Source organism: Lemur catta, chromosome 10 (assembly GCF_020740605.2).
Source record: "Lemur catta isolate mLemCat1 chromosome 10, mLemCat1.pri, whole genome shotgun sequence".
NCBI classification, from domain to species: domain Eukaryota; kingdom Metazoa; phylum Chordata; class Mammalia; order Primates; family Lemuridae; genus Lemur; species Lemur catta.
The window spans coordinates 33,512,597-33,530,260 of record NC_059137.1 but is presented as its reverse complement, the minus strand read 5'-3'; the positions used below and the strand labels follow the sequence as shown (position 1 = coordinate 33,530,260).

The 17,664-nt window shown below is 48.7% G+C and overlaps 1 protein-coding gene across 2 annotated transcripts in view; it reads right to left on the bottom strand.

Annotated features, from left to right (window-relative positions):
* CORO2A (coronin 2A) overlaps window positions 1-17,664 on the bottom strand; it is a 57,130-nt gene that overhangs the window by 20,769 nt on the left and 18,697 nt on the right. Inside the window, exons 1-2 of one of the 2 annotated variants that reach the window (XM_045562657.1) lie at window positions 15,690-15,753; window positions 6,244-6,444 (exon numbers count right to left, since the gene is read on the bottom strand). In XM_045562657.1, the coding sequence (XP_045418613.1) occupies window positions 6,244-6,444; window positions 15,690-15,734 (246 nt within the window). In that variant the 5' untranslated portion in view covers window positions 15,735-15,753. Of the gene's footprint in view, window positions 1-6,243; window positions 6,445-15,689; window positions 15,754-17,664 lie in introns of those variants that run through there. The other variant, XM_045562658.1, reaches the window with a different exon arrangement.

Genomic DNA, 17,664 nt, shown 5'->3' with positions numbered 1-17,664 from the left:
GATGAACAACAAATAATTTTTTAGCATAAGTAGTTCCTATGCAATATTTTACTTACACTAAAAAATTATTCATAAAGAGAATTTGACAGTTTCTTATAAAACTAAACATGCAACCATCTCATGACCCAGCAATTGCACTCCTGGGCATTTATGCCAGAGAAATGAAGACTTATGTTCACCCAAAAACCTGTACACAAATGTTTAGAGCAGCTTTAATCCTAATAGCCCCAAACACAAAACAACCCAATGACTCTCAGAGGGTGAATGGTTACACAAACTGTGGTGCATCTACACGACGGAATACCGCTCTGCAGTGGAAAGGAACACACTATCGCTACACGCAACAACCCGGATGAATCTTCAGAGAATTATGTTGAATGAGAAAAGTCAAGCCCGAAAGGTTACGTACTGTACGATTCCATTTACACAACATTCCTAAAATGTCAAAAGTATAGAAACAGACAGGAGATTAGTGGTTGTTCGGTGTTAAGGAGGGAGTGGGGGTGGAGGGAAGTGACAGTATAGATGTCAATATCCTGGTTGTGATATATTGCACTATAGTCCTGTAAGCTGTCGCTGTCAGGGGAAACTGGGTAACGGGTAAATGGGTACACAGAATCTTGCTGTATTATTTCTGACAACTGTTTGTGAATCTACCATTATCTCAAACAGTTTAATTAAAAAGAAAAAAAAAGCAAACAAAGTATTTGTTGTTTATCTGAAATTCACATTTAACTGGGCATCCTGTATTTTATCTGACAGCTCTGGGAGCTTGTTGGAAATGCAGATTCTCTAGCCACACTTCAGACCTACTGAATCGGAATCTGCGTTGTAACACGGAAGTAACGTTACAGCGAGAGAAGCTCTGATTAGTGCCTCCCAGCTCCTGTTGTGCCTGGGTTCCTAGGAGTCTGTGATGGTAGCAATTAACATGTATTTTTGAGCTATTTATGGTATTACAAAAAGGATCAAACAGTGCAAGACTCCAGCGCCTTCCCACTGGACTCAGAACAGAGCCCAGACTCTTGCCTTGGCTTAGACCTTCACAGTCCGGATGAAGCTCCAGAGAATTATGTTGAGTGAGAAAAGTCAAGCCCAAAAGGTTACGTACTGTACGATTCCATTTATACAACATTCCTAAAATGGCAAAAGTATAGAAACAGACAGGAGACCTCTCCTACTCCTCAATCTGACCTTACCTCCCACCGCTCTTGCCCATGTGACCATGCACAAACATGCCCAAACCCTTCCTGCCTCGGGGCCTTTGCACTCACTGTTTGTGCTGCTGGAACACGCTCCCTGTAGAGTTTCAAGTGGCCTTCTGTTCAAAGGTCACCTCCCCAGAAAAGCCTTCCTAGATCAACCTGTCTAAACTAGGTCCCCTCTCCCCACCCAGGTCACACTCCATCACATCAAACCAATTTATTTTCTTTATATCAGTCATTAGTAGCTATTTATACTGCGTTCTTCATGTGAGTTAGAAACTGTGACAGCTCTGACCATTTAAGTAATAAATGTCAGAAAAACCAATTATTAATTGTTGAATTAATGAAGAATGCAGTTGGTTTGGTGGACAGAATCTCTTATAAACACCCAGAGCTTGGAAGAAACAAGTAGCCAAGCGAGCCATCTCTAGGGGTCCTTCCAGTTATTAATAATAATATAATAATTATAATATGAACTTCAAGTCTTTCTATAAATCCCATTTTGCACTTGTCCCTCTCTAGAATACAGTTCACACGTCTCATGCCAGCATTCAAGGCCCTTCTTACCTGGCCCCAGTACACCTCCCCAGGGCACTTCCCTCCTCTCCTTCACAGATTGTTGATTTGCTCTCTGCAGTGCTCTCTGAACGTTCCAGAACAGTGCCACCTCCATGCCTTTGCTTGGGCCATTCAATCCCTTTGCCATTACTACTGCCATTACTATTGCCATTGCTATTTATTTGGATGAACAGCCATTAGGTAATTTGCTGTCGATGAAAATTTATGAGCACCAATTATACATCCACAATGTAATATATGGGTAAACAAAGTACTGATTCTCTCTCCCCCCATTCCAAGTACATTAGGAGGTACTAGCAGAAGAACACAAATGACTCTAATTCAAAGTAGTCAGGATGTCATATCCTAAGGAAAAAAATATGTTGTGGAATATGTCCTAAGAAAGGAGAGTGCTTCTCAGGAGACTAGGGACCTGAGAATTTAAAAAACAGAGAATGCTGTGGAAATTTGGGGGAGGAAAAAAAGCGTCTATCTGTGTATATGGTACATATTTCTATTACTTAGGTCATCTTTAATATCAGTCTTTCAATAATGCTCTATAATTTTCTCCTTCTAAGTGTTGCTTCTTTATTTCTAGGTATCCAATCTGCTTTTATTCTTTACAAGTGTTTAATTGTATTTTCTAAATGTCTCTGGTATGTAAAATGCAATTCATTTTTGGATTCTGATTTTTGCATCTAGCTACCTTCCAAGCTCTTATTTTTCTAATAATTTGGCTACATGTTCTTTTGGGTTTCTATGTAGACAATCATATATGTAAATAATAGCAGTTTTATTTCTTCCTTTTCCATCCTAACCCCTTTAACTTATTTTTCTGGTCTTACTCTGCAGGCCATGGCCTTTCAATCTTATTCCTGATTTTAAAGGGATGCTTCCAATATTTCTCCTTTATGAATGCTGTTTGCACTATTTCACAAAGAGATCAAAGTTAATAGTCATGGGACAAACTGACACTGCATGTCCTATGATGTAATGACCTAAGAAGTATAGACTACCACTCATGTAATATTCTTGCCCAAAATACATAAATGAGTCTGATCATGAGGAAATAATTCAATAAATCCAAATTTAGAAATATTTTACAAAACAACTGGCTTTTACTCCTTAAAAATGTTAATAACTCAAAATAAAAAAGACTAACAGATATGACAACTAAATGCAATGTGCAGTACTGAAATGGATTCTAGATCAGAAAAAAAAAATTCCTAATATAAAGGACTTTATTGGGACAGTTAGCATAATTTGAATTTGGGTTGTACATTATAATTATCATGATATTAATGTTAAATTTCCAGAATGTGGTTATATAAGAGAATGTCCTTGCTCTTAGAAGATATAGACTGAAGCTCAGTATTCAGGGGTGAACGGTCATCTCTATAACTTCTCTCTGTTTCCAGACACATACACACAGATAAAATGCAAATCTGGCAAAATATTACTAACTCGTGAAGGATAATCAGGAGTTTATTCAACTATATTTGCAAATTTTGTAGGGTTGAAATTGTTTCAAAACAAAGTTTTAAAATGCTGTTTGCTGTAAATTTGTAAAGTTCCCTTCTATCTCTAGTTTGCTGAGATTTTTTCATGAATGGGTAGTGAGCTTTAGCAAATGCTCTTTCTGCATCTATGGACATGAACATGTGGTTCTTCTTCTTTCATTCATTTATATGATGATTTACCTTTATTAATTTACTAATATTCAACTGCCTTTAGTTCTTGGAATAAAGTCAAGTTGGTCAGAATGTATCTTTTCTTATTCACTATTAGACTCTCTTTGCTAGTAATTTGGCATTCATCTTCATGAGTGAGACTGTTCTATACTTTTTCTTTCTTATTCTGTCCTTGACTAGTTTTGGTATCGAGGTCGCACTGGTCTCACAGAACAAGGAAGGGAATAGTCTGTTTTTTCCTATTCTTGGAAGAGTCTGTAAAAGATTAGAAGCATCTGTTCCTTAAAAGTTTTGTAGGGCTCACCTGTTAAACCATCTAGGCCTGGAGTCTTTCTTATGTGTACGTATATGTAAAATGTAAGAAACATGAAATAAAGTGCAAAGTATGTAAATTATCAGCTTAATTCATTGTTGGAAAATAATTACCCATGATTGCTGCTCTACCATGCCAAGACACGAACCATTACCAGCACACGGGAGGTGCCGCATGAGATACTTTCTAACCATAACCCTTGCCCTCCCCCAGGGGTAACTATTATCCTGGGTTTCCTGGTAGTCTCTTTTTTGCCTTTCTTTAAAATTTTACTACTTAATTATGCAACCATTCAAGTAGAGTTTAATGTAGCCCGATTTTTATTTTAGGTAAAATGAATGATACAGTTTATAATTTCTTCAGCTTATTTCAGTCAACATTATCTTTATGATTCAACCATATTGTTGTGTGTATATACACTTTGTTTCTTTTCATGGTTGTATATATTCAATAGTATAAATATACCATAATTTATTTATGACACTCTTGGACATACGGGTTTTTCCAGTTTTGCAATAATATGAACAATGCTCCTATAAGTATTCTCATATTTCAGTGCACATAAGCACACATTTCTGCATGGCATATACCTAGGAGTGGAATTGCTGGGTCATAGGTATGTGTATTTTCCTCCTTTTTCCAAAACAGGTGTGTCAGTTTCCACTCTCGTTAGAAGGGTCTGATAGTTTACATGGCTCCAGATCCTTGACATCACTTACTATCTCATCAGACATTCCCATTTTTTGATAATCTCTTGTGCAGTGGTATTTCACTGGTTTACTAATGAGGTTGAGTACTTTTTCAAATGTTTATTAGCCATTTGGATTTTCTCCACTATGAAGAACCAGTTTAGTTTTTTGGATTTTTTGGTCCATTTTATACATTCAAGAAATGAATCTTTTGTCAAGTCTATTATATCCTTTCCCACTCTATAGCTTGCCCTTTCCTTCCACTATTTTCTTTAAGGAAATTTCTATTGCTCAATTTTTAACCTAGTTACACGACTATTCACGGTTTGTATTTCTACTTGAATCAGTATTGACAAGTTATATTTTTAAAGGAATTTCTCCATATTGTCAACATTTTCAAATTCATCAGCATACAATTGCTCATAATAGTGACTTACGAGATTTTAAAGCTCTGTGGCTATATTGTCTTTCTTGTTCTGATGTCATTTGTCCCTTCTCTCTTTTATTTTTGACCAGTCTCTCCAGGGCCTTATCTATCAGTCTTTTCTAAGACCAACTTTTGGCTTTTTTGATATTTTCTTTATATCCTCTTTCATTGATTTCTGCTTTTTATTATCTCCTTCCTCAAACTTTATTTGGATTTACTCTGTTCTTTTTGTAACTCCTTCGGTTAAATATTTAGCCACTAATTTTCAACCTTTCTTCTTTTCTAATATAAGCATAGTGCTGTATATTTCCCTTGAAGTACTACTTTCCCATAAATTTTGGATGTGTTTCATTATCATTTATTTTCAAGTATTAATGTTTTTAAATTTCTATTTTGATTTCATCTTTGGCTGATCGGTTATTTAGAAATATGTTCTAAAATTTCCAGATGGATGGGAATTTAACATTGTTTTTTTGTTATTAATTTCTAACTCAATTGCATTGTGATCAGAAAGCCTGATCTATGAGATTCTAATCTATATTTATGATTTTTAACTTCGAAAGTCCTTTGGGGGTCTAAGTCTGCTATCTGTTGTTTCAACTGACTCTTACTCATGGCGGTGTACACGCTTGGTGATCTTTGTGAATTCACACTTCCCTGACCCTAATCTGTGGGCATCCCGTCCACACTGTGCATGCTTTCCTCTGGAGAGGCTTCATACCTGCTTCTGCTGTGAACCAGGGGCACTGCCAACCCGGGGTCCACCCCTTCAGGTGTTCTGCCTTAAGGCAGAGATTCAGGGTTGATACCCTGAAAAGATCTGCTGTTAGGTTGATCTATATGAAACTGTCGCTTTTTGAAGGCCAAAAACCATACTGACAATTGTATATGGTCCAACCTATACTCTAATGTTTGCCCCAGGACAGTCCTGTTCTCCTGTTTGCTTACTGCTTACCTCTCCTGGCTAGTTTTGGCTCAATGTCCCCTTCCCTTTTTTTTTGGTGGGGGAGGTGGCTTTGGGAATTTCCCCAATTTCCTATGAGCCCAGCAAAGCATTAGAAATTATATTTGACTCAGGAGTGAATTAATTTGCAGAATTATTTTGCAGAGAGGAGTGGAGGTGCTAGGAGGAGCTAGGCCAACCTCTAGAGGCTAAACTCCTGGTTAGGTATATTTTTCCCAGGTAGGAAACCAAAGCGCAAAGAAGGAAAATGACTTACCCAAGGTCACACAGCTAGTAATCGGCAGGGCTGGACTTGATCACATAGGGCACTAGAAACTCAGGGTCTTTATATTTTCTGTCTGTCCTGTGCTGTCTCCAGAGAGCTGTTTGGGCCTGGGGGTGACCAGGTGTCCTTACCTGGTGCAGGGGGATGACGAGGAAGGCCCCCCCGCCAGCACACTCAGTCACGACTGCAATGAAGTGGGGGTTCACGGCACAGAAGTGATTGTCGTGAACGCTGCGGGTGATGGGCACCGAGTCGTAGCAGTTCTCCTTGCTGGCTGGTTTGCCAAAGACGTGGCGGAACTTGGAGCTCCGGTACTGGGGGTGCCATGACATCTGCGGGCAACAAGCAGGACACAAGGAGAGAGGCTCACTGCCCTGATCTTGAGACTCACGGAGATCCCACCTGAGAGCACAGAAGAAGGCTCAAGCAGGACAGCCATAGCTCCACGTGGGCGGTGGCGTGCAATGAAGGGCGACCGAGTGCACAGCTGTAATTGTGGTGATTTCTACAGACCCAGTGAGATCAGGTGGGGTGGCACGTAAATACCACTGACCTGTTTGCTGATGTTTTAAGGCTTTTCATCCCTTCGAGTGTGAACACAAAAAGGCAGAAAAACCAGAGAGAGAACTCAGCACATTCCCTACACCTCCACCGCCCCCCGACCCGAGCATCTCACCAGACAGCCCCACGGCACGGTTCCCTGAGCCCTACTAAGCGGGTAGCGGTGTGCTCTCTGGAGCCAGCCTGCCTGGGCCCTGCTGCCGGCATTGTCTCTTACCAGCTGGATAGCAAGTGACTGAAGCTCTAGAGTCTCAGTTTTCCTGACTGTAAAATGAGATCACAAAAGTATCTGTCTCACGGACTTGTCATGAGGCTTAAATTAGATGTATTTAGACTCCTGGGCACTCGGCAGATATTTGATGGACAGGTGCAATCACTGCCACTATCACTGTTATCATCCAGGCCCCTTGGGCTTCCTTTGCTGCTTGTCCAGCCTCCTGTTTGTTCACCCAATATTTACCGAGAGTCACTGTGTGTCTGGGCCCTGTGCCAGGCCCTGGGGAGCTGGGGAACTGTAAAGCCACGCCCAGCCCTTACAGGAGCAGAGAGTCCTGTGGGCAAGGCTACTGGGGGAGTCTGGGAGGGCTTCCAGGAGGAAATGACACTTAAGCTGTGACTTGAAGGATGAGCAGGAGTTGGCCATGGAGGCAGGACAAAGGAGGGCTGAAGGAAGGTGTCCCGGGCAGATGGAACAGTCTGAGCAAAGGCCCTGGGACAGAAGAGAACACAGATTGGGAGCCACGTGTGGTTTGGTAAGATTAGTAAGGAGATATTAAAAAGGAAAAAATATATATATAAATCACACACACACATACACACGTAAACTGGGTGACGTGAGTGAGGAGAATGCAAGCCAGAGGGGTGAGTGGGGCCAGATCATGAATGGCCTATGAGAAGGTCGAGGCCTCACTGGTGGCCAAACACATGGCAGCACAGGGCACACCTGGTTGTGTTCCTCACACCCCTGCTCCACCTCCCATCACCCTGTGATGCTCCCGGTCATTGCTGCCCTACAGGATCAAGGCCAGTCTTCAGTCTGGCATTCAAGGCCTCTGGCTGGGTCTTTCTCTGTATTCCAGGATCCATGTCTTCCTGCTCACCTACACGGTACCTTCCCGTCTCCCCTGTGCCTGCTCTTGCGTCTCCAGTCCTCTGGCTCTTCACCCTTGCCTTTCCAGCTGCTTGGCTTGCCCTTCCCATCCCCTTGCCTCCTGTTCCTGGTGCCACAAATCCAAATCCTCCCCTTCCCCAGCCCCCAAGCCACCTCCTCCAGAGAGTCCTCCTTGATACCCTGGTAGCAGAGATCTCACTCTCCTCCCTGCCCTCAGCCCCTGACGCTGGCTACCCTGATTTGGGGTCTGGCATCAGTTCTCATCTTCTCCACCAGCTAGCAGCTTCCTTGGAGAGGCCTGGGGCTCTGCTCTGGGAGGGCCCAGCACATGTCTGTCCACCAGGCCCCCAGAACTACCCATGGGAAGGCATGTTTGGCTGGGCCCCACACAGGTAAAGACAAAGAAGGTGCCTGCCCCACCTGGGCGGCTGGCCAGTGAGGCTCTTCTCTGTGCTCAGTTCCTGGGCACAAGATCGGGCTGTGTGATCGCAGGCAGGTCACATGATCAGGGGACTGACTCCTAAGCCAAGCCCTGTGCACATCACCAGGTAGTGCATCAGACTTGCAGGGGCACATTTATCCTGTGAAGCTCAGAAATTTCAACTCTCCTTTTGGGAGCTTTGCCCAAAATCCTGGCTCCGTTTGCCAGAGCTACAGGAAATAGCACAGAATGCAGGGATGGGCTGACTAATTAATGCCCATCTGATCCCACAAAAGATTTAAGATTTACAGAAATTGAGAGGACACAAGGTAGAAGGAAATAATGCAAAAGACATGGCTAAAGAAATAGGGACAGAGGAAAAATGCAGGTAAAAAGAGATCACCTGATCTGAGGTGGGGGTAGGGGGAGTTAGGCTACTGAGCGTGGGCTGCCAGGTCCTCCACACAGAGGAGGTGGACCTCAGATTGATTTCCAAGCTTCCTAGTGGCCAGTGCAACAAGGGAAATAGATCAGAAAGGGATTTAGTCAGTATTTGTAAGATAAAAGCCACCAGTTGTTAAGGAGCAGTACAGCTTTTCTCCATACTGGGTCCTGAGAGAAGTGGGTACTAGGGGTACTCTCGGAAAGGAGCAGCATGGACAATGACCTCCCTAGGGTCTTGGCAAGTAGGTGGCAGCTGCCTTAGGCCCACGATGGGGGTGGGAAAGTAGGGGGAAAGTCAGCAGGCTCCGCCCCAGCCCCCCCCCACCTCAACCTGAGCAGGTGAGGGGAGTGCACCTGTCTGAGACAGGTGGGGACGCTCGTCAGACACTCCATGGCTTCCCTCAGGCCCAACCCCCTTGCAGGTAGATGGCCATGGCATTAGTTCCAGCCAATGCACCGTGGGAGGAAGTGATGTGTGTCACTGCTAGGCTGAAGCATGTCAGGCCTGCCTGTGACCCTCCAGAACTCTCGTCCTTGGCCGAAAGGACGAGGAGGGCACACATTTCAGATGGTGCAGACAGTGGTCCCTGAGGGACTGTGTGGAGCAGAGCACCTCCCTCAGCTATCACACAGTGTGACAGAGGAGGGAACCGCTGAGATGTGGGGCTGTTTGTCACAGGGCACAGCCTACCCCTCCTGCCTAACACACTGCTCCAGGCAGGTCTGGCCCCTGCAGACGACAAGCTGTTGCCTGTGCTGGGTGTGGCCAGAGAGAGGGAGGCAGGACCCAGGTCCCCTCAGGAACTTGGACTCTGAGGGCAACTGGGAGCAGCCGAGGGGCCAAGCAGGGGAGTGAGAGGATCAGACACAACTTTCAGATGGATTCCTCCACCTGCTGAGCGGAGGAACGGTCACCTGGGCTGAAGGCAGGCAGCGACGTGGGCGGGAACGCCAGTGAAAGACCAAGGAGGTGGGATCAGCCAGGTGAGCAGCCCGAGTGCACGCGGTGGGCTGTGGGGCGCGGAAGTCAACATGACCTCACAGCATCCAGAGTCCCGGCCCCTCTGAGCCCTCCCAGCACTCTCCCTCCACAGCCCGTCTGTGCACCTGACACCTGAGAGCCAGCTCCCTGCCCAGGAGGAGTCTGGAGGCCATGAGAGGCCCAGCGACAACCCTCCTGGAGCGCACGGTCACCTCCACTGCAATAGGAACTCACGGTGTAGGAGTGCTCGCGGAGTGCCAGGCACCCTTCCTTCCAGTGCCCTCCATGTAGGAACACAGCAGGTGGGTGCCAGCTTGCTCCCCGCTGCAGATGCGGGGAGAAAGGGCAAGGAACTGGGTCCCACAGCTAGTAAACGGGAGGCCTAGGGCTCAGCCTCCAGCTGCGGGTTCCTAGAGATCCTTACCAGATGACAACAGCCATCACAGCCCCGGGTCTCACCTCAGCCCCTGCGGGAAGCATCATGGCTATTATCACCCCCACTTTACAGGGAAGGAAAATGAGCCCCAGGAAGCTAAGTGGACCCCTCTGGAAAGGGGGACCATGGATGAAGCCATTTGGCCTTGGAGCAGCGCAAACATCAATGCCTTCCGCCCCACCGCAGCCCTTATCTCCCCTGCCAACGTTCTTCCAGACCTGCTGCCAAGGGAGGAAAGTTACAGAAGTGGGGGATGGGCCGGCCGTCACTCCCTGTGGGCGCAGTATGGGAGTGTGCACAGATGCATGGGCGAAGCTCGTGTACGTGTGTTGGCCCGCGTGTGCACTGTGTGTGCACATCTGTGTGTGCGCACTGCGTCTTCAGGATATTTATGAGGGCCGTGTCCCCTTGTGGGTGTGCATGCATGTTTGGGTGTTACCTGATGCTGCGTGTACATATGCGCATGAGCGCATGTGTGTATTGGTGCATGCATGACTTTAATGACTCAGCAATTCAGAGAACAGGAGTTTCATTTTCCCTACAGGCAAGCACTTGTCTGCAGGTCCCTCACCCAGGGGCGGGGACAGAATGTCCCTGATCTGAGCCAGGTCTATCCCAGGCCACCAGTCCCATCCTGCCCCATCCCATCTGGCTGGGCCCACATGAAAGCCACAGCTGGCCTTCCCGGTGTGGCACTCTGGGCCAGCCTGCTGGGGCACAAAGCAGGGGTGGCATCGGTTCTGCTGCTGCGATCCCATGCATGCTTAGCGGGCCTGATGCCATGGGATTGGGCTCCCAGGACTGTGATTTCCCCACCCCCGAAAAGGATGAAGTCATCTCTGGGTTCAGCACCACGCTGAGTTTATTTCTTAATGCCTGACAGTGGCTCGCTGCCTTTGTGCCTTACAACTCTCCTGCGGGTAGGTGGGGATTACTGTCCTCATTTGATGATGGGAAAACTAAGGTGCAGGGGAAGCGACTTGACCAAAATCATATTATTAATAGTATGAGCAGTGCAGGTGGGAAGGAGAGGATGAGTCTTTTTTTTTTTTTCTGAGACAGAGTGTCACTCTGTTGCCTGGGCTAGAGTGAGTGCTGTGGCATCGGCCTAGCTCACAGCAACCTCAAACTCCTGGGCTCAAGCGATCCTACTGCCTCAGCCTCCCGGGTAGCTGGGACTACAGGCATGCGCCACCATGCCCGGCTAATTTTTTCTACATATATTTTCAGTTGTCCATATAATTTCTTTCTATTTTTAGTAGAGACGGGGATCTCTCTCTTGCTCAGGCTGGTCTCGAACTCCTGAGCTCAAATGATCCTCCCGCCTCGGCCTCCCAGAGTGCTAGGATTACAGGCGTGAGCCACCTCGCCCGGCCTAGAGGCTGAGTCTTGACCCAAAGACCACCCTCCCTGCTATGCCACATGCTCCTCTCTGATATACATGTGTGTTGGTGTTGTGTGTGTGTGTGTGTGTGTGTGTGTGTGTGTGTGTGTGAGAGAGAGAGAGAGAGAGAGAGAGAGAGAGAGAGAGAGACAGAGGCAGAGATTTTCCTGTCTACTCCCAAAGGTCCCTCTTCCTTGTCCAGCCCTAAAATCATTGCAGGACAAGGGTTAGCTGCGGGGTGACTGAAACTGAACCCAAATTGGGCATGATACAAAGCACCATATAGATTATTCATTAATTGCACTGTTCGTGGCCTCGGGGAAAGAGTGAAATTACCTGATTTGGTCTTTGAACTGGGGATGGGTGGGAATTTGGCACTGACAGCTACTGTTGTCCCTTTGGTTCCACATCTAATATTTGAAACTTTATTTTTTTCTCTCTTAAAATTTGACTTTGTGGGCACAATGAGCTGCCCCCCGTAAATGCCTGGTGAGAGGGTCTGAACCCCCAACTGTGTTACAGCCACAGCCAGTAGAGGGAGATTAGAAGGACTGCAAGTTATCCAGTCGGTTCAGAAGATGAAAAAAGATTACTGTTAGAGTAAAGAACACTGTATTTGAAGGTGATCTTCAACGACCAAGGATTAACAGGATACACACCTAATTACGGGCGTGTCCCACACCTTGACTGCAATCCTCAACCAACTATTACCCACCATGGAGTTTATTCTGATCCTGGCCTTGAACCTAAACTTGTGGGGAAAGCTCCTTTGTAATTCGTCCGGAATCTAGATGGGGCCTGTGACCCAGCTCGGTTGGGTGGGGTCGGTAGTATATCTGGCTCCGGGAGCCAAGGCCGCTGCAGGGGCAGGGCCGTCCTGTGCCAGCCCCGGCCTCTGCCTGCCCAGCAACTGCCCGCGGAGCGTCCTTCCTCAGCAGGCAGAAAGAGGAAACCACGGTGGTAGCCACTTCTCCTCAGTGAGGGTTTTATCCACAGCGAGACTCTGTTTCTCAGAGGCCAGGCCCTGGTTTAAACCACCACCTCTTGGCACAAGGTGTCTTTATTCTTACCTTCCATAGGCTGGCAACAGGGTCTGAAGCAGCACGGTGGGAGCCAGGGAGCTGGGACCCCAGGTCTCACCCCCACCCCCATGTTAGTTTTCTTCCCTCCTTCCAAGCAAGAAGAGGCCTTGCTGCTCTCCACAGAAGCAGGGTACCCAGCTGTCCTGCTTGGCCCAAGATTGCGGAGGGGCTCCAGGGATGCAGGACTCGCAGTGTTAAATAAGGGAAGTCCCAGGCAAACCAGGGACAAATTGGTGGTGGTCACTCCACCACCACCACCACCACTGAGGTCAAGGGGTCTGCATGTTACTGCTCTGTTGGAAGTCCCTAGTAGCCCTGACTTTGACAATTTGCCTGTAAAAGCGAAGGCTCTAGAACCAATTTCTTAAAGAGCCCAACATCCCAAACCAGAGAATAAAACAATTCAAAGCAGAAAACTCCAAGAAGGTTTGTAAAGAGTAGTGATTTCATTCAAGCTCCAATCTGCATCCAATATCGGCTTAGAGCTTATTCTGCATCCTACATCAGGAATAGGACTGGGTGAGGGGTTGTCTGAGCTGAATAATTCATCGCAGCTCTCCACGTGCCCCACTTCTCAGGGAAATGGCCCTGGGCAGGAAGAGATGAGATGGTCTGACCTTGAGGGACTGCTAAAGCACAGGGCAGTGGCTTGCAATTTTGCACATTAAACTCACTTACGTCAGATTATTGGGGGTAGGGCCCAGATAACAGCGCTGCTCAAGCCTGCCAGGTGATTCCAGTGCACATTGCGGGCAAGGACAACAGAAATGTATAATGGATGTGTTGCAGTGGTTCATCACTAGGGAACTTGTTAGAGTTGCAAATTCTCAGGCCTCACCCAGACCTACTGAATCGGACACTCTGGGGGTGGGGCTCAGCGCTCTGTGCTCTCACCAGCCCCACAGGCGACTGACGCACAGCCAAGTGTGAGACTCACTGGTGTAATGGAGGGGTCCGGTTGGCAACCCCTGAACCCACTGACCAATCTTAGCATCGCTAAATGGAGGACCACACACTATGCACTGCCGAATATGGAGCAATAGGAAGCACTAGTTATGAAGTGGCCTTGCCAAAAGGCTGACCCCAACATTGGCCAAGTCTTTGCATGTAACTATGCACACAGGGTATGGAGAAACACGTTCAACAACCACAGGGATGAATCAGTAACCTCCAGAACACAGGAAATTCAAAATGTCAAATTATCTGGTGTCTAAAAAAAATTTTTTTTTTTGAGACAGAGTTTCACTCTGTCACTCTGGGTAGAGTGCAGTGGCATCACTGTAGCTCACTGCAACCTCCAACTCCTGGGCTCAAGTGATCCTCCTGCCTCAGCCTCCCGAGTAGCTGGGACTACAGGTGGGCGCCGCCACCACGCCTGGCTAGTTTTTCTATTTTTAGTAGAGACGGAGTCTCGCTTTTGCTCAGGCTGGTCTCAAACTTCTGAGCTCAAGCAATCCTCCTGCCTTGGCCTCCCAGAGTGCTGGTATTACAGCAGTACCCAATGAACAGTGCAATTATAGAACAGGTCCATCACTGCAGAAAGTTCGGTTGGACAGCGCTGCTCTGTTATTTGATTTCCTATCTGTGTGACTTTGGGAAAGTTACTTAATGCATCTATCTCTTTACCGGTAAAATCAGGAATAATGACAAACCGTGGATAATAGCTAACACTTACCATTGCTTACTGTGTGTCAGGTTCCACGTACTAAGTCACCCTCACAGCAATCTCATAACTACTATTATCACCCTGTTTTTACAGATGAAGAAACAGGCACAGAGAGGTTATGTAACTTGCCTAAGACCACACAGCTAGATAGGGGCTGAGCCGGAATCTGAAGGCAAGCTGTCCAGTCCCAGGCCCCTACTCTCTCACAAGGCCACCCTGACAATTAAACAAGGTACTGCACACAGCACATGGAGTGATGCCTGGTGCGTACTTAGTGCTCAACACACATTTGCCAGTAAGACTGCTGTGGTCACATTGTTTACAGGACTCTAAGATGTGGTTTAGTACATGACAGGTAGGTGCTGAGGGCTCAACATCTCAGGGATGTGAGTAAAAATGCCAAACCAGAAAGTACAAAACAGCCCGCCAGGCGCTGAGTGGCTCTGTCTGTTCCAAGCCCTGAGTTCGAAGCCCTGGCAGTCACCACGTGGTCGGAGGAACAGACACACACGTGTGAAAAGCTAACTCACAATCCCTGCTGGTCCAGAAGAATCCCAAGACTGTGTATTTGTGCATGTCTCCGGGCCGGGTGCTCCAGGGGGGAGGCCAGCCGGCCCTGCCCTGCCCTGGTGCTGAGGGTCTGGGTGGGGTGGAGGGGCAGGGGCAGCCCCCTCAGCACAGCCCAGGAGGGAGGCAGGAGCGCAGCTGTCCAGGGACGCTCTGTGGGCTTCGAACCCTCAGCGAGGCAGAGGCAGCCTGCAGCCAGCAAATGAAAGCAGTGCTGTCCCCAGGCCTCCGCCTCCTACAAGTCTCCTGTCCTTCTGACCCAGGAGAGATGCCTCCCCACAGGAAATACAGATCTGAGTCAGACTCAAGCCAAGAAAAGGCCGCTTTCTTCCCGATGAGATTAGGCCTGAGGGAGGCCTCCTCCCACATCCGACCCTGCCCAGACCCAGGTCACTGGGCATCTCCTCTGATGCTCCGCTTCCTCCTGCCCTGCCCGCACAGCCCCTCCTGCTCGCTACCCTTCCCTCACTCCTGCCCCACCCCTGCCCAGGCCCAGGCAGCCTTCTCTCTTGGTGACCCACCCCCGGGCCTCCTATCCTGCCCCCAACCCGGACCCTGTCATTTCCCCTCACACCTGCCCTGGGTCCCCTCTCCTCTGGCTAAAGCCCTCTGCAGACTTGGGTTTTGAGGCTCCCACGGTCCCCCGACCCCCTGAGCCCCTTCTCTTCGTCTCTACAGACCTGCTGTCTGAGCCAGACTGGTCTGTCTGCTCCCCTCAAAGCATCATGTTCTCCCAGACACCCCATTTTGCTCATGCCCCATCCCTCTGCCTAGATCCAAGCCAGCCCAGAGAAGTCGTTGGCTGGCACTTGGACCTTCCCGGGCCAGCCTCCCCACTCCCCAGCTGACACTTGGGGCGGCAGCCCAGGGCAGGGAGAGAGGAGGCACCAGGTTCAAGTCCTGGACCCGTATTTGTCTCTCACCTTAGCATGTCCATCTGTAAGGCAGGATCCTGCTATCTTCCTCATAGGATCTAGACAAGGATCAAACGAGAATGTATGGAAAGGACCTTGCACGTGTCTGGCGTAGAGCAGAAGCGCAGTGGACAGCCGCTCCCTTCCCTTCCTCCTTCTTCCTCCTTCCTTCCTCCACCCACCCAGCCATAGACTGTCAATCCCAAATGGTCCTCCCCTGCTGCTCTGCCCCCCAACAGACCCGCGGGTACCCAATTCTGACACCAAGTTACGCCATGACCTTGGGCAAATCTCACCCCCTCTCTGGTTTTCTGTTTTTCCATCCATAAAATGGTAACGCCCTTGCCCTGCCCACGTGTTAGGATGATCTGCTGAGGGCTCTGGAGCTCGCGGGCGCCAGACACACACCGTGAGGGTGGCGGGGCCGTCCACCTGTCAGCTGCCCCAGTCCTCAGAAGGCTGGTCCCCTTCCTGCCTGGACCTTCCAGGGACACAGAACAGAGCTTCTTCCTGTTTATTCCCCCAAATCAAGTCCTGACTAAATCTCTGTGTAGGTTTATTGCCCCACAATCTCCTTATCTGGGAGTTTCAAGCGACAAGGTTTACTGGAGATTTTCCAAGTGGCCTCCAGGAGGCTGAAAATCTGGAGGCTCCACTTCCTGCTCCCTGTCCATTCCCTGGCAGAGCTTCCAGAGCCGTCTTTGAACAGAGAGGGACACTGAGGCCCAGAGAAGGAGAGTGCCTTGCGCAGGGGGTCCCACAGTGAGCCAAGGCAGGGTGAAGCCCTGCAACTCTGGTCCTGGGGTGGGCATCCATCCGCCCAGGGGGCTGCATTCTTTTTATCTTTTTTTTTTTTTTGAGATGGGATCTCGCTCTGTCACCCAGGCTAGAGTGCAGCGGTGCAATCATAGCTCACTGCGACCTCAAACTCCTGGGCTCCAGCGATCCTCCTATCTCGGCCTCCTGACTAGCTGGGACCATAAGCACACACCACCATGCCCAGCTAATTATTTTTAATGTTTTGTAGAGATGGGTCTTGATATATCACGCAGGCTGGTCTCAAACTCCTGGCCTCAAGCAATCCTCCCACCTTGGCCTCCCAAAATGCTGGGATTTTAGGTGTGAGCCACCGTGCTGGGCCAGAGGTCCTACATTCTATTATTAGCAGGTCCCTGGCAGAGACTCACAAATCAGCCCTCATCCCACCTGTTGCAGGGACCTGGGGCCCAGAGTCATTCAGCTGACATCAGCAATGCCCTCTCTGAGCCTGGTGCCATGCTGGGTGCTGTGCGGGAGAGGCAAGGACGACCCAGACAGGGTCAGTTGATAGGGAGGCCAACATGTAACCCGCAAGCTCAATTCAGGGTGAACGGGGCCCACCCAGAGCTGCAAGTTGTAGCAGAGAGACAGAAGTTGAGGGAGTCGAGAGGGCCCCCGGGAGGATGTGCTTAAAGGCTGAGCAGATAAGCCCAGCGTAGACTGCAGGGAAGGCACTGGCTGTGCGTGGTGCGCCACAATGGGTGGGGAAGCCGGGTCTGGGCAGGGGGCCAGGTGAGGGCGGGGAGTTGGCGCTTGAAACAGCGGGGCTGTGACCAGGTCAGAGCTGAAGCAGACGTAGCCCCTGCCATTGGGAAGTTAGGACGTTCAACTAGGAATGTACCAAGAGAGAGTACTGTCTTTCCTCAACTTTGGGCTGGTATCTAAGGAAGAAATAACAGGTGGGTTTCATTTCACACCCAGCTCCCATTGGCTGGGGGTGCTGCAGAGCACGGGAGGAGGATTCTGAGGCCTTCCTTGTTTGGACTCAGGGGGAAAAGTGTGACTGCCTGTGACAAGAGTCTCCCAATATGTCAGGGGGCTGCCTGCTCCGGTGGATGCTGGGCAGCCCAACACCCCACTTCCCAGCTCAGCCCACACACAGGAGGCTGATGGGAAATTCTTTCTGCTTCTCTCTCACCTGCTTATTAACCCAGAGACAAATGCC